The sequence below is a fragment of the Simochromis diagramma genome, unplaced genomic scaffold, assembly GCF_900408965.1.
Source record: "Simochromis diagramma unplaced genomic scaffold, fSimDia1.1 OVJJ01000304.1, whole genome shotgun sequence".
NCBI lineage: Eukaryota > Metazoa > Chordata > Actinopteri > Cichliformes > Cichlidae > Simochromis > Simochromis diagramma.
The window spans coordinates 18,245,736-18,259,033 of record NW_024387030.1 but is presented as its reverse complement, the minus strand read 5'-3'; the positions used below and the strand labels follow the sequence as shown (position 1 = coordinate 18,259,033).

General features: G+C 37.9%; 2 protein-coding genes across 7 annotated transcripts; one reads left to right on the top strand and one right to left on the bottom strand.

Moving 5' to 3' along the window:
• The first annotated feature begins 10 nt into the window (after positions 1–10).
• Positions 11–5,228, top strand: vps29 (VPS29 retromer complex component). 3 transcript variants are annotated; one of them, XM_040041469.1, is made up of 5 exons: positions 11–124; positions 1,151–1,162; positions 2,664–2,855; positions 3,288–3,523; positions 4,736–5,228. In XM_040041469.1, the coding sequence occupies exons 1-5, from the start codon at positions 122–124 to the stop codon at positions 4,851–4,853; spliced, it is 561 nt and encodes a 186-aa protein (XP_039897403.1). In that variant the 5' UTR covers positions 11–121; the 3' UTR covers positions 4,854–5,228. The 3 variants fall into 3 exon arrangements, with proteins under 3 accessions (XP_039897403.1, XP_039897404.1, XP_039897402.1); XM_040041470.1 differs by lacking the exon at positions 1,151–1,162 and having other exon boundaries at positions 13–124; XM_040041468.1 differs by lacking the exon at positions 11–124 and having other exon boundaries at positions 941–1,162.
• A 1,034-nt stretch (positions 5,229–6,262) lies between these two features.
• Positions 6,263–13,205, bottom strand: LOC120739632 (protein FAM216A). 4 transcript variants are annotated; one of them, XM_040041473.1, is made up of 7 exons: positions 12,729–13,205; positions 11,797–11,961; positions 11,666–11,693; positions 10,320–10,435; positions 9,972–10,098; positions 9,576–9,752; positions 6,263–7,788 (listed from the first exon to the last, which is right to left on the bottom strand). In XM_040041473.1, the coding sequence occupies exons 3-7, from the start codon at positions 11,667–11,669 to the stop codon at positions 7,667–7,669; spliced, it is 546 nt and encodes a 181-aa protein (XP_039897407.1). In that variant the 5' UTR covers positions 11,670–11,693; positions 11,797–11,961; positions 12,729–13,205; the 3' UTR covers positions 6,263–7,666. The 4 variants fall into 4 exon arrangements, with proteins under 4 accessions (XP_039897407.1, XP_039897408.1, XP_039897406.1 ...); XM_040041474.1 differs by lacking the exons at positions 11,666–11,693; positions 11,797–11,961; positions 12,729–13,205 and having other exon boundaries at positions 6,263–7,813; positions 10,320–11,653; XM_040041472.1 differs by lacking the exons at positions 11,666–11,693; positions 11,797–11,961; positions 12,729–13,205 and having other exon boundaries at positions 9,576–9,746; positions 10,320–11,643.
• Between the last annotated feature and the right edge of the window lie 93 nt (positions 13,206–13,298).

Below are 13,298 nucleotides of genomic sequence, written 5' to 3'. Positions count from 1 at the left end.
AAGGAAAAGGAAACAATAAGCTTTTATTGACACATCCTCGTTCCCCATTGGCTGACGTCGTGACGCTGTACGTGCGTAGGCGCTTCCTCAACTTGACTGCCTGCAAGCCGAAACATTGAAGATGGTGAGTATGAAATGGCGAAAAGGCCACGGGTTCTCACGTTTTCATTCGGTGTATCGAGCGCTCGACTTTTTATGAAACTAGCTGTCGACGTAAAGGGACCGTGATCATGGCTTCAGTTTCAGGCTGTGTTGCATTAAAGCTCAGTTCCGAGATGGATCAACGGATCACATGACAGTTGAGCAATATAGTCTCCAAAATTCACCGGAACAAACTGCAAACACCCATAAAGTCACACATTTCCATTGCACAGCGGGCTCCCAGTGTGTCTTGCTTGTTCGTGAATCATTTTGTTATGTGTTTGATGGATATAACGACTTCTTTTACTTTTCCCTTTTTGTCAATGAGTTAGCTTCCGGAGCTAATAGAGCTAACACTTCATCTTACGATTTTACGAAGCACTTTCCTGGTCTGCTTTAATGTTTATCATCCAGCTAGCAGCCCGCACTTGAGCAGTCATTTTAAAAATGTATTTATTTAATAACCCAGCTAAACAAGACTGTTGCTACTTTGGAACTACAACTCATAGGACTACATTCATTTTGTTATGTTTTATAATTTCCAGGTTCTGTAGTTCGACATATTTATAAACACAAATACTTCGACACTAGACGATTCATCAGAGCTTAATTGCAGCCATCTATTTGATTTGCTTCACCGCATTATTTTTCATTTGCTCACTGTCAGGCGACTACAATATGTTTTGCTTAATGATTATCACTAACCATCGACCATTAACAACTGTTTCAACCACATTGTTGTTTTAACCTTTTTTTTTTTTTTTGGTTTGTTTGAATGATTAATATCTGTCTACTTAATCCATTCACTTTTTAATTTCTAATTTCAGTTTCCCCTTCTTGTCCCCACTCTTTCTTGTCTTTATTTTCATTTTTAAAATTTTGTTTTTGTATTTCTTTACCCCAATCTCTGATCACGCCTCATGTTGATCTCTCCACGCACATCATGCCTTCCTCTCTATCTCACCCCACCACCGCACTCTGCCTTTTTTGCCTGTCTCCAAACAACCAGGCTGGTCACCGGGTAAGTGTTCCCACTCTGTCCTGGATCCCTGTTTTCTGATCGCTTCTCTGCCTGGCTCACTAACATGGGACTGGGATTGCACGGCCCCAGAGGTCTGCTGTTTCTGCATCTCTTGCACAAGTAGCTGCTGCTCCTATAGCAACTGCAGTGCACTGAACTGTTGCCTAAGCAATATTAATAAGACACTAATCAGTTACAAGAAATCCACTAAAAGTAACACAGCAGGAAGATAACGATGTTTCAAAGTCTAAACTACTAAATTATATTATCTTTTCTTTTTTGGGGGGGGATTCATCAGTTTTTAGAGAGGGTAAACTGGTCTTTACTAGGACAGAAGATAACATGATTGCACAAATTCAGATCAAGTGTAATATTGTAATATAAAATTTTGAACATGGTCTAACATACTTTTGTGCATCAGTCCTGGTTTGTCTTAATGTTCACCAGTTGAATTCAGACTTTTCTTTTTTTTCTACCCAAGTCATCACATACGATCACAGCCGTTGCTCAGAATTTCTGTGCTGGCTAGTAGTTAAAAATATTTGTAGGTTTAATGTTTAATATAAACTCCCGGTTTTAATGGTGTTTGTTTCTCATAGACTCTTGGTGCAGTGTAAAAACATAACTACCTCTTTTATCTGCCATTGAGCGTCTGAAATCCAGCTGTGCCAATTCAAACCATATTTTTCTGCCGTGGGCTGTCTTCCAGTTGTGTCGAAAGTTACTTTCACAATCATCATCATCATCATCATCATCGTCGTTTATTTGTATAGCACTTTAAGAACACACCAGGCAGACCAAAGTGCTGAACAACACAGATCAAAACAACTACCAAATTAAAAATACCTTAAAATCATTACATACAATAAAATAAATAAGAAGGTGTCAGTTTCCTACAGAGTTAAAAGCCAGGGAATAAAAATAGGTTTTCAATCTGGACAATGCCCAGTTTGGACTCAGACACTCAATTTAGTCAGATCTTTGCTCACAACTGTTGCTTTTTTCCCCAGATTTGAGCTTTTTGAGTGAAACCTGTTTATCCACTGTACTAAATTAATCTGTGCAATAATATTAAACTGTTCTGAAAAAAGTACAGGAGAATTTAACAATAACTAACAGAGGAGTGTAGCGGTTATGGTGGAATCTGTTTGCATTATTCTCTCCTGCAGAATTGACCAGTGGCGTCCCGCAGGGCTCTGTCCTCGGCCCACTTCCCCTTTCTGTATTCTTATGCTGCAGCATGCACGCTGTAGCAGGGATGGGGCATAAATTTCTTTTCAAGGGACCACATGAGAAATTGGGATTGTTGTGCCACACCAATAAGCTGAACTCGGCTTTGCTCAATATGAATTTTATCTCTTTATAAGCTTATTGGTGCGCCCCTTCTCAGCTGTCCCATTTTCTAATCTGGCCCACTGGGGAAAATGAAATGCTCAGCCATGGCAGAGAGCTCATCGGTGGGTAACTAACCTGTCTGTGTGTGTCTGTGCGATGATATCAGTTGGTCCTGGTGTTAGGTGACCTGCACATCCCTCACCGATGCAACACGTTGCCAGCCAAGTTCAAAAAACTGTTAGTGCCGGGGAAGATCCAGCACATTCTCTGCACAGGGAACCTCTGCACCAAGGAGAGCTATGACTACCTGAAAACCCTCGCTGGGGACGTCCACATCGTCAGAGGAGACTTTGATGAGGTTTGTGTCTGTGTGTGTGAACAATAAAATAAACCACGTAGAAGATACTAATCACCGTAAAACAATTTTATTTCAAAGAATGTTCAAAAACAGGGTTCAAATCATGTCTACAAATTGTGTTTCTGCATATTAATAGCACTGAGGAAGAACATCATTTGCTGTTCCTAATGACTGATTGCTCTGTAATTAAATTGTAATTGCTGTTCTCTCAAACTGAGATTTATCCATGTAGATCAAGATTTTCAAAAATGATCCCATTGAGGACACGACATCTTTTAAATATAGCTCATTCTGCCATTTGCTGTCTGTTTAAATGTGTGTATAATTAGTACTTTATTCCATAATTGGACTTGTCAGATAAAAGCAGTGTATAAACCTTACTTTACTCCATGTTTTTCTCATCTCTCATTTGTCCTCCTGATATTTTCTCAGAACCTGAACTACCCAGAGCAGAAGGTGGTCACAGTGGGCCAGTTTAAGATTGGACTCATCCACGGCCATCAAGTGATCCCCTGGGGTGACATGGCCAGCCTGGCACTCCTCCAGAGACAACTCGACGTTGACATCCTTATCTCTGGGCACACACACAAGTTTGAGGCATTTGAGAATGAAAATAAGTTTTACATAAACCCTGGTTCTGCAACTGGAGCCTACAGCGCCCTGGAAAGGTGGGAGCCAATATAAACCATGAATTGAGCTCTATTTAGGAGGCGAGTTAGCTATGTTTTCATGATTTTGACATTGGAAGGTTGGTGGTTTGAACCCTGGCTGCTTCAGTGAAAGTATCAGTATCTAGGTGCAAGATACTGAACCCAGAGTTTCTCTTATTGAAGTGTGAATATTAGATAGAAAGCAGTTACATTTCTACTCGAGTGCTCAAGTAGAGTAGAAGAGCACTATATAAGATATACTTAGACATTAAATTCTCATAGCCCCGCATAGAAGAAGTACACAGCAATATACTACTCGACATGTACTGTGGAAAAAACACGGGTGATCTTGTACTGCAGTAAAAAAGTGTTGAGAGTCACTGGGCAACCCGTCACTGTCCCTGCAACAACCAAGTAAAAAAAAGTAAAACATGCTCTGCACTTGTACAGTGTTTTACTGCTCTTAGCTGTGCACTCAGACACCCAAGCACGTTGTAACTTTCACGCACACACTCACACTCCAGTGGATTCATCAGGCTTCAGTATCTTTCTCGAAGACACTTTAGCATGTGAACCAGACTGGAGGCTCTACATATTGAACCAAGCTGACAGAATTTCAGTACATTAAGATGCCCTGTTTTCCTTGTCATTGCAAAAAGACATTTTGACAGTTAGTTTGGTTAGTGTGTTTGAGATTATTTTCACAGTGAAATATCATATTTTAGTTATGCATTTTCCTTAATATGCTACAATTTTTACAAACACCTAAAAATAATGAAAAATGCTCTTTCTCATGTGCAAAGTAGTAGAATATTTGGAACAATTTCATATTTTGATAACTGATTCTAATTGGAGAACTGATCATCAGCAACTAAGAAAACTGATTGCTTCAAGCCAAATTATGGCATCTTTTAACATGAACTAGTTTTCCAACATTATAACAAAAACAGATTTTTGCTCATGTCGCATAATAGATCTCCATGCAGATAGTTCTGGATTGATGTTTGAGGTCTTTAGATATTTGTCTCTGAATTTTCTCATCCACACAGACGTAATGGCAGCAACTGAAATTCTGTAAATCCCGCTCAAAGCATTTATGTTTAACACAGATCTTCTAGGAAAGAAACACTGTTGTGGATGTTTTTAATACTGAGGTGTTTGCAGTTAAAGGTTTTTTTCATTAAACTGGGTGTAATTAAAGAAATGCATCTGTTTTTTTTTCTCTCACAGCAACATCATCCCCTCTTTTGTATTAATGGACATCCAGGCATCTACAGTGGTCACGTACGTTTATCAGCTGATCGGCGATGATGTCAAGGTGGAGCGAATTGAGTACAAGAAATCTTAAAGGAGAGCACAAAGAGATGGAGAAAAATTTGCATTAACAAGGCTCAGATTATATTTCATTCCTGTCCACCAGGGGGCGGCAGCTCCCTCAGAGTCACCACAGTGTTAATGCTATAACTTCTGTAAGTTAACTCTAAAAGACCTGTGTATTATATTGTTTATATGTCATCAGCATTTGCTTATACCTGAGCTGTCTTTTGGTAACTGTAGAGAATGCAATAATATTGGGTGCCATTTTTTTTTTTCTTTGGGTTTTTTTGTTGTTGTTTTAATAAACACCCTCCTCACATCCTGTACATGTAACAGGCCATTGCTTCCTGTAGTTAGCCTCCTTTTATTCATTTCTTTCCCACAATAAAGATGTAATTTCACTCCATCTGTTGCTGTGTGTTAAATTATATTGACAGCAGTAATAGCCGTGCATAAATAGTGTTTTGATATTTCATTTGGGAAATTCAAATTTATTTATACTTTTACTCTTCTGTCTTGAAAACTTTGAGGATAACTCAACGTGCTTATTTGAAAAAGAAATCCCCCTAAGTATCAATGCACATAATACTGGAACTTTGTGATACCACACAGACAGAAAAAGCCTCCCTGTTCCTGATTTCAGGCTACTGAAATTTTTAAGCCTCGGTCTGGCTTGGTGTACATCGCTCTTTTATACTCAAAGCTGTTTGCTTCTCTGAAAATTGCAAAGCATTGATTTTTGCCATGAGGGAATTATGATCATCTTTGCATATATTATAGTATTGTCTAAATAAAAATAGTTATGCCCCCATTAAATAACACACCTGGTACAAATCATGATTACAAAAAGGTGGAAATGATTATTAAAATGGCTTTGAACCACATATTAACATTATTGGCGGGGCCATGGCAAACATGGACAGGCTACATTAGGTTTCAGGTTACCTTAAATAATAGTTAAAAAAAGGCCCCTAACTCAAGTGATGAACCAGTGTTGTCTCTACACATAACAGACAACTTGGCAAATCTATGAAAAATGCCCAAGAAAGCAGTCTGACAGACATGAAATAGTACTTTTGCACGAAAGAATGTGATTCCTAAAAAGCTATCAGCTAAAAACTTGGCATATCTCAGCATGGTGTGCAGTGTGGCCTTCACAAATTTGGGGAAACTGGACCAGTAGAGGACAAAAGAAGAAGTGGCAGGTCTAAAAAAAAATCTATTTACAGCATACATTTTTTGGATATGACTCATCTTTTAGAAATTAAAAAAAAATAAAAAATCCAGCAAAGACCTGACACGGGGCTAGAGACTCTTCAGCTGATGAATAAGTGGACTGAAAATCAGTGGCAACAGGTCTTAAGGTGTGATGAGTCGAAATCTGAAATTTTTGGTTCTAATCAGCCACTTGTGAAAATTAACAGAAATGTGAACGCAGAAAAGTATCATCAGACTTTAATCCACCATTTAAAACAATCTAGAAAGCATCTGATTGGCAGCACTTTCATTTTTCAGCAGGACAATAATCCTAAACGCTGCCAATTCAGTAAAAGCATACCCGGACAGAAAACCCCCATCAGTCATTGACTGGCCTTCCCCAAACCCCAGACCAGAACATTACTGAAGCAGTGTGAGATCATCTTGGCAGAGAACAGAAGAAACAACAGCCGACATCCAAAGACGAGAGTTGAATGTCCTTGAAGAAGCCCGGAGAACTATTCCTGAACACTAAAGAAATGACAGGAAAGCTGCCTTTTCTTGCAAAATATCAAGAAATGATGGGATGGCTAAAGACTTTTGCACAGGACTGTAAAACAGATGAGTAGAAATTAATAGCAGTGAGTATTAAAGTGAAAATACAAGTTCCTAAACGGATAAAACAAAAGAGACAGTCACACACAACTATAAACATATACATTTAAAAATTGCACATGCAGAACATAGATGTCAATGACTTTATTCTAAGTGAAAATAAAAAAATAATACAGTTATCAGACATCAGCATATCATCAATGCCTCAGAGAGTTTTCATCCATACTAGTTCACGTGAAGAATTTGAAGATTTTAAACTTTCCTGAATTCCAGAGGTACTTATGCAACTAATGCATCCCAAAACATCTGTTTCATATCAACAATGGGAAACCTGTGTTAGCAGCAAAAAAGGGGGAGAAAGGCTTTACTTTTTCCGTTAACACTAAGAAAAAAAAAAAATCCAAGTCGCCTTCATTTAGCCAATGAAATTAAAACACGTCATTATTTTGAAAGAAGAAAGCAAACTCTTCTTTAAAGCAGCCAAAGAAACAGTATCTGCTCGTGATGAGCCTGTGGCCAGCACCAAGCGCTAAGCACGCCAGCACAGGCACGCACTTCCCATTATTCCTCTCTTTAACGGTAGCGATCACGTGACTTCATGGAAATCAAGTCTTCCAAAGGATTTCCCCCAGTCACAGAGGGCGCTACATTAACTTCATCTTTACATCTTACTAAAACTGATCTTGCAGATGCATAAAACATCGTTTAAAGCTTAAATAGGCTTTAAAAAATGAAAAAAGAAAAACAGTTACACATTCTGATAAGGAGGAATTCTAACTTAACACAAAACTAAGACACAGCTGTACATTTAGAAGCTCACATACAGAGTATTTATTTCTACAGATACAAATAATGCATGATCCAGATAACTGTAAACAATTTCTAGATGCAAGTGAAAATCTCAATTCAAAATTCCTGAAGCTTTCCTTTAAACACCAGTAGTGTCTGATCAGTATATACAGTATATATACTGGAAACTGCATTTTGTGGCGTTTAAGTAGAAGAAAGCGTCACTATATTATTATAAAAGAATCACAAATCAGATAAGCTGTCACCGTCCCATCCTCCCACAGAGAGGGAGCTCAGACATTCACTCAGAGAATCATTTGGTCCTCCCTGCTCTTCTTCCTCATCCGACAGTCTGATCCTGGCTCCTGGCAAAAAATGAAATGTTTAACTCTACAGAAGAAAGTGAATATTTATAAGATAGTTGATAATATTCTTGGTAACTGGCATACTCTCACTGGCTGCCTTATTATGTTGATTCTCTGTGGCAAAGATTCAACAAAGTGCAGGAAACATTGCTCAGAGGCTTTGGTTCATGTTGCTAAACATCCACGATGTAAATCTCCCATCTCACTACAAAAATTTCTCTACTTGACTGAGATCTGGTGACTGTGGAGGCCATTTGAGTACAGTGAACTCATCTTCATGCTCAAGAAACCAGTTTGACATGATTTATAACATGATACCCTATCATGGAGATGTAGCGCTCATAAAGGGTCAGACATGCGCAACACCCAGGTAGGCTGTGGCATTTACACAATGCTCGGCTAGTACTAAAGACCAAAAGTGTGCCAAGAAAAACATGAAAAAATGATATCCTCGCACTAGCATCTACCTATACTGTTGATCCAAGGCAGAATGGAGCCATGCTTTCATGTTGAATACTCCAAAATCTGTCAGTCTTCTATTGTCCAATTTTGGTGAGCCATCAGTTTCCCGTTCTTAGCTACAGGAGTGTCACCCAGTCTGCTGCTGTAGCCCATGTGCCTCAAAGTTTGATGTGTTGTATATTTAGAGATGCTCTTCTGCATATCTGAATTGAAATAAGCTGATTTGTGAGTTACTGTTGCCTTCCTATCAGCTTAAATCGGTCTGGCCATTCTCCTCAGTGTGAACTTCAGCAGGTTATTTAACCATGTGCCTTAATGCAGTGACTTGGCACCGTTTGCGAGTTTATGCGTGCATATTCCCATGTATTTGTGTTTATGAGCAGTTGAACAGGTGTAATTAATAAAGTGTCCAGTGAATTTTTAGTTCACAGATGATTGTAAACTAAAATATAACATTTTTGAAGAAAGTTCCAAATAATTCCAAATGTTTTGCTGACTTGCTCCTCGGACTTTTCCTTCTCTGTGTTTGTGACCATGTGCACTTCTTAGCCTTTCTATGTGTTGATGCAGATGCATTAAAGGACCTGCAATTTCAAATATGTTACATTAAAAGTTTTATTGACTTCTCTTTCTTTTTAAAAAACATTTTCAATGTTCTCATTTTGAATAAAGTCTTCTTAAGTTCTCTGTATTGTAAGATCTTAACCTTACAATATGAAGCACTTTGATGCAACTGCTGTTGTGATTTTGCACCATATAAATAAAACTGAACTGAATTGAGAATTCTTTATCATTAAATAATATTATTTATGTTTTTTAAATTAATAGTTTTTTCTTTTTTTGTTTTCCCTTTCTCAGTGTTTTTCTCTCTTTGCTTTCCTTAGTCGGTACTTTCCAACCCAAGGGGAATTTTCTTTTTTTTTCTCTCCACACTGTTGCCAGTTGTTTGCTTGGGATTCTCGAGTTCCTATCTATAATGTATTGGGAACTTTACAGTATAAATTACCATGAAATGATGGTTCTTATATTTTACATTTTAAAAAATATAAAGATGAGCTAAATATTGTGGCAAAAAGTTTTCATTTTAACTCTTTGCAAGTCTGAAAAGTAAACATGGAAATGAGCTGCTCGTTAAGTGCTTTCGAAATCTCCATACGTGACAACTATAATTATCTACATGTGCAGACTAGTTCAGATGCGTAAGGCGTAAGGGTGTTAGAAGGACATATTAAAAAGGGAAATAAGGTGGGATAAAATAAAGCGATGATCCTTAGGATATTTAAAATATTGTAACTTCAGCTATCACTTGATAGCTCACGTCTCACCTGGCTTCTCTGTTCTTTGGGAGGGTTTTCTAGAATGTTTTGCACTGGTCTTGCTCTTGTTTTTTGACCCTGAAGAAACTTCCGATTGTGTTTTTGATAGATGATACTCTCTGTCATTCTCAGGTGAGGCCACAGAAGCCTCAAAAAGTATGCCTCTTTTGTGGTTGTAGTCTATGACTTGGCACAAAGACAAAACAAACATACAAAACAAACCACAGCGTGAAAGCCGTTACTCAGCCGTTGCTCAATGACTCACTGTAAAGGACTGTAACAGGATAAGTCAGATGCTTATCAGTGAAAGTGGTTTACAAACAGTTTAGAAAAACAGAGAGATAGCACACAACAACAAGTTACATCTGAATTGTATTTATTTTATTTTGTTTTGGTTCTTCTCACCTGCTCGTATACACCTGTGCTGCACATTCATGTAGTGCTGGGTGACGAGGCGCCGGACATGCTCAGTGCTATAGGAAGCTGCAATGCTGTACAGATACTTCCTCTGAGCTGGTGTTAGTGCTGTATGCTAAGAGGCAGGCAGAGATCACTTTTCACTGGGATCCACACCGAACATATGAATCCACACGTGCAAACACGTTTAGGTGTGGATGTTACAGAAGTTACAGAAGAAACAGAAATGTATGCTTTTGCCAGTGCTTCTAAAGTCCTCTGACTATGATGAGGGCACATTATTTGCTGACGATAGTGGACAAAAATGGTCTATAGCCCATACGATCAACAGTTTACCTTCAGAAATGAGGCTGTAGTCACACTTGTGGGGATTTGTATAGCTGTTAGGCGTTGATCAGCTGGTCTGCTGATTTTCAAACCGCTGTTGACGTTTCCAGCCCTATTTTGAAATTCTGTTAGTAAATAGAAAACAGACATTTGGAAAAACTTGCATTTGAGGCTAATTGACATTTTTACTTAGAGGCAGGATGTGAGGAATTATGGAGGCTTCAGGTGAAACAGAGAGACTGAATAAATCAAGCAGGAAATAATGCACAGGTACTGACCCGCCCCTCTGTGACTGTGACAAAAGGCAACGTTACCACAAAGAGATGCAAAATAGCTACAAAGATACTCAAAGTGACTCCACATTGACCAATAGGAGATGCAAAATAATCGTGTCTGTAATTTGAAAAATGAAAATTTAAAACGGAAGACAAAAAGATTACAATTTTTATGCCATATTGACTTATTTAACTAATGTAACACTGGTTAACTAATGAACGTCAGGTTCTTCAGATGATTTCCTGTTGGATTTTGTGCCATGAAGGACTCTCAAATAAAAGATTTTAAAAGCTTAAAATCCACTCAAAGACTTCTGGAGTTTTCTGGAATTCTTGCACACAAATTTGACCCATTTTGATGTTTGACAGCTGTAAAAATGACATAAATCTTTTTTTAACCTGAAATTTGATGACTTTTCCTTAAGTGACCCAAAATACATTTACTATAAGATTATAAAGTGGTTTATAGTAAAGAGAAACCTCATTAATTCTTATTAATTAAGCATTCTTCATCCATGTATTAATGTCAGGTATTTATACATTCTAAATAGATCTGTAGTTCAAAATTTGATATGAACATTAATTAAGGGAATTTTTTGCAGTAGGTCAAATTGACCAGGTTCATATTAGGTCATCTGGAATATAGTCTATATAGTCTGCAAGAACCCAGAGATTTGCACATGGGCTCAGTTACACTGTCAAACCAAAAGGACTTCTAATTAAAAATCAGCGCAAGTGAGCTTTCTTCCTGTTACCTATCAGGCCTGACCCCGGACAGATTCAGGTGTGGGATTTCACCTGGTTTCCACTTGTCCTCAATAACAAAAACCTTCCTCTCAAGTTTCAGTGCAGACAAAATGTAAGATGTTTGGTTTATTTAACCATGGAAGTAGCACATGCATATCTGAAATCTAACCCAAGGAAAAAGACTGAAATAGACAGGATACAATGGATTCAATATGCAGAAGGGTTCAGTAGAGTGGGGTCGCCGTGTGAGTTTCTTCATAATTCTGCTATTTTTTTTTTTTACTTTACTGCTCACTTGTTCATTTTTAATGATATGCAAAAATTTACACATACCCATTTTCACTGATGCATCAAAATAAACCTGCAACAGAAATGTACGAGTTATATTAACATAAAAATAAAATAAATGCAATAAAGATGGCATGTTCACTTTGGCATGGATTAAATTTCAAACATTACTTTACCTTGGCATAGCCTCATTATGATTGATCCCATGCAACACCTGGTTTTCTGCAGATTTCACTTGCTTTTTCAGTATGAAACAGCACACAAAGCCAAATAGTCCATGCACAAGCAGCAGCAGCCAGTTTACCTTACCTTTAACACATATCGCCCACGCTGAGGCCAGTCTAGATAATTAAAGAAAAGAGGCGGTCTGATCTAAGGACTTTGAACAGTGGGCGTGTCCTTTCAAAGATGTTGCAATTATAAACTGAAAGAAAGATATGGTGTTTAAATGAATATTGGTAACATTAACTTAAAGATGTCCTGTAATGCTCAACATAGACAAAGAGTACACTGAGATCCTTGGAAAAAAGCAGCCGTGTTGGGCTGTGGTTATTATATTGTTTTACGCATGCACTACTCTAGTGGCTACTGGAGGCTTGCTCTAAAAGCAAATCAGTCCCTGTGAATCACTCCCATGGTACTCTCATGCCCCCCCCCCCCCCCTTTGTATGTCTATGTTTAGTGATTTCTTTGTTTGTTCATTTGTCCTGTTTTTGCAGTTTTCTTTCTTGGAAAGATCCAACATTTTTAAACAATCATAATTCTTCTGAAAAATAAAATCTTCTGCATACATTTGAAGCTATCAGACTCTGAGAGGGCCATAAATAAGGTGAGCTCTTGTCCCCACAGCGAAGCTTTGTACAGTATTTTCGGTACTTTCATGTAACTATTGGAGCTCTTTTATCTCTTGACGACTCAGCTCCTAGTTAGATATTTGTGTAAACAAATTTCAAGTTGTAAAAATACACCTCATACTCCAGAGAGTCAGTGGGTGTTAAATTGTATTTTCAGTCCATGCAATAATCTTTTACCCAAACAATCAGATTGATTCTATTAAAGCATGCATCAAATAAAAATGCAGACTACTTGTGACTCTTTTACCATTTACCTTTCAAGTTTGCCGGCAGTGAGGGGATTATCCAGATCGTCTGCTTGCTGTTGTGCACGCCCATGTAGGGATAATCCCCGCCATGTTCATAACAGCTTTCTCTCCATAAAATATTTGTAATGGAAATTTCCTCAAGGTTTGCAGAATTAGACACGCCGACTGTAATTAGTTGAGGTAAACGGTTTGCAGCAAGCAGCATCAACAACTGCGGGAAAATTTAAAAATTTGAATGCAGGCAGTTTCATTGGCTCACAGAGGCAACTGTAAAGTGTGATGGCGTAACAGAAAGACTTAGCACCATCAATTGGGTGACTGAAAAATAAATAAAGGGAGCTAATATTTTACAAGATTATTTGCACATTATAGAGTAAGCTAAAGAAAATTCAGCCTCGTGTCCAATGTAGACACAGAGTAAACACATTAAATATCCTCCTGGACAAGGAGGGCTGCCATAAAGAAAGTAAATAATGCATGGTATGTATAAAGTAAATAAAATACCTTTTAAAATACCTATATTCATACAAGACTGATATGATTAACTATAACTACTGCTTCTCTATAAATTGAATT

What these genes read in the sequence shown, in the direction of transcription:
- vps29 (XM_040041468.1), top strand. Translation starts at nt 1,085, where the DNA reads ATGCCTTCCTCTCTATCTCACCCCACCACCGCACTCTGCCTTTTTTGC. An exon ending in ACAACCAGGCTGGTCACCGG is followed by an intron (nt 1,163 to 2,663) that starts GTAAGTGTTCCC and finishes CGATGATATCAG; the next exon opens with TTGGTCCTGGTGTTAGGTGA. An exon ending in GCCTACAGCGCCCTGGAAAG is followed by an intron (nt 3,524 to 4,735) that starts GTGGGAGCCAAT and finishes TTTCTCTCACAG; the next exon opens with CAACATCATCCCCTCTTTTG.
- LOC120739632 (XM_040041471.1), bottom strand. Translation starts at nt 10,493, where the DNA reads ATGTCAATTAGCCTCAAATGCAAGTTTTTCCAAATGTCTGTTTTCTAT. An exon ending in CTACAGCCTCATTTCTGAAG is followed by an intron (nt 10,099 to 10,319) that starts GTAAACTGTTGA and finishes CCTGCCTCTTAG; the next exon opens with CATACAGCACTAACACCAGC. An exon ending in GCACAGGTGTATACGAGCAG is followed by an intron (nt 9,753 to 9,971) that starts GTGAGAAGAACC and finishes CTTTGTGCCAAG; the next exon opens with TCATAGACTACAACCACAAA.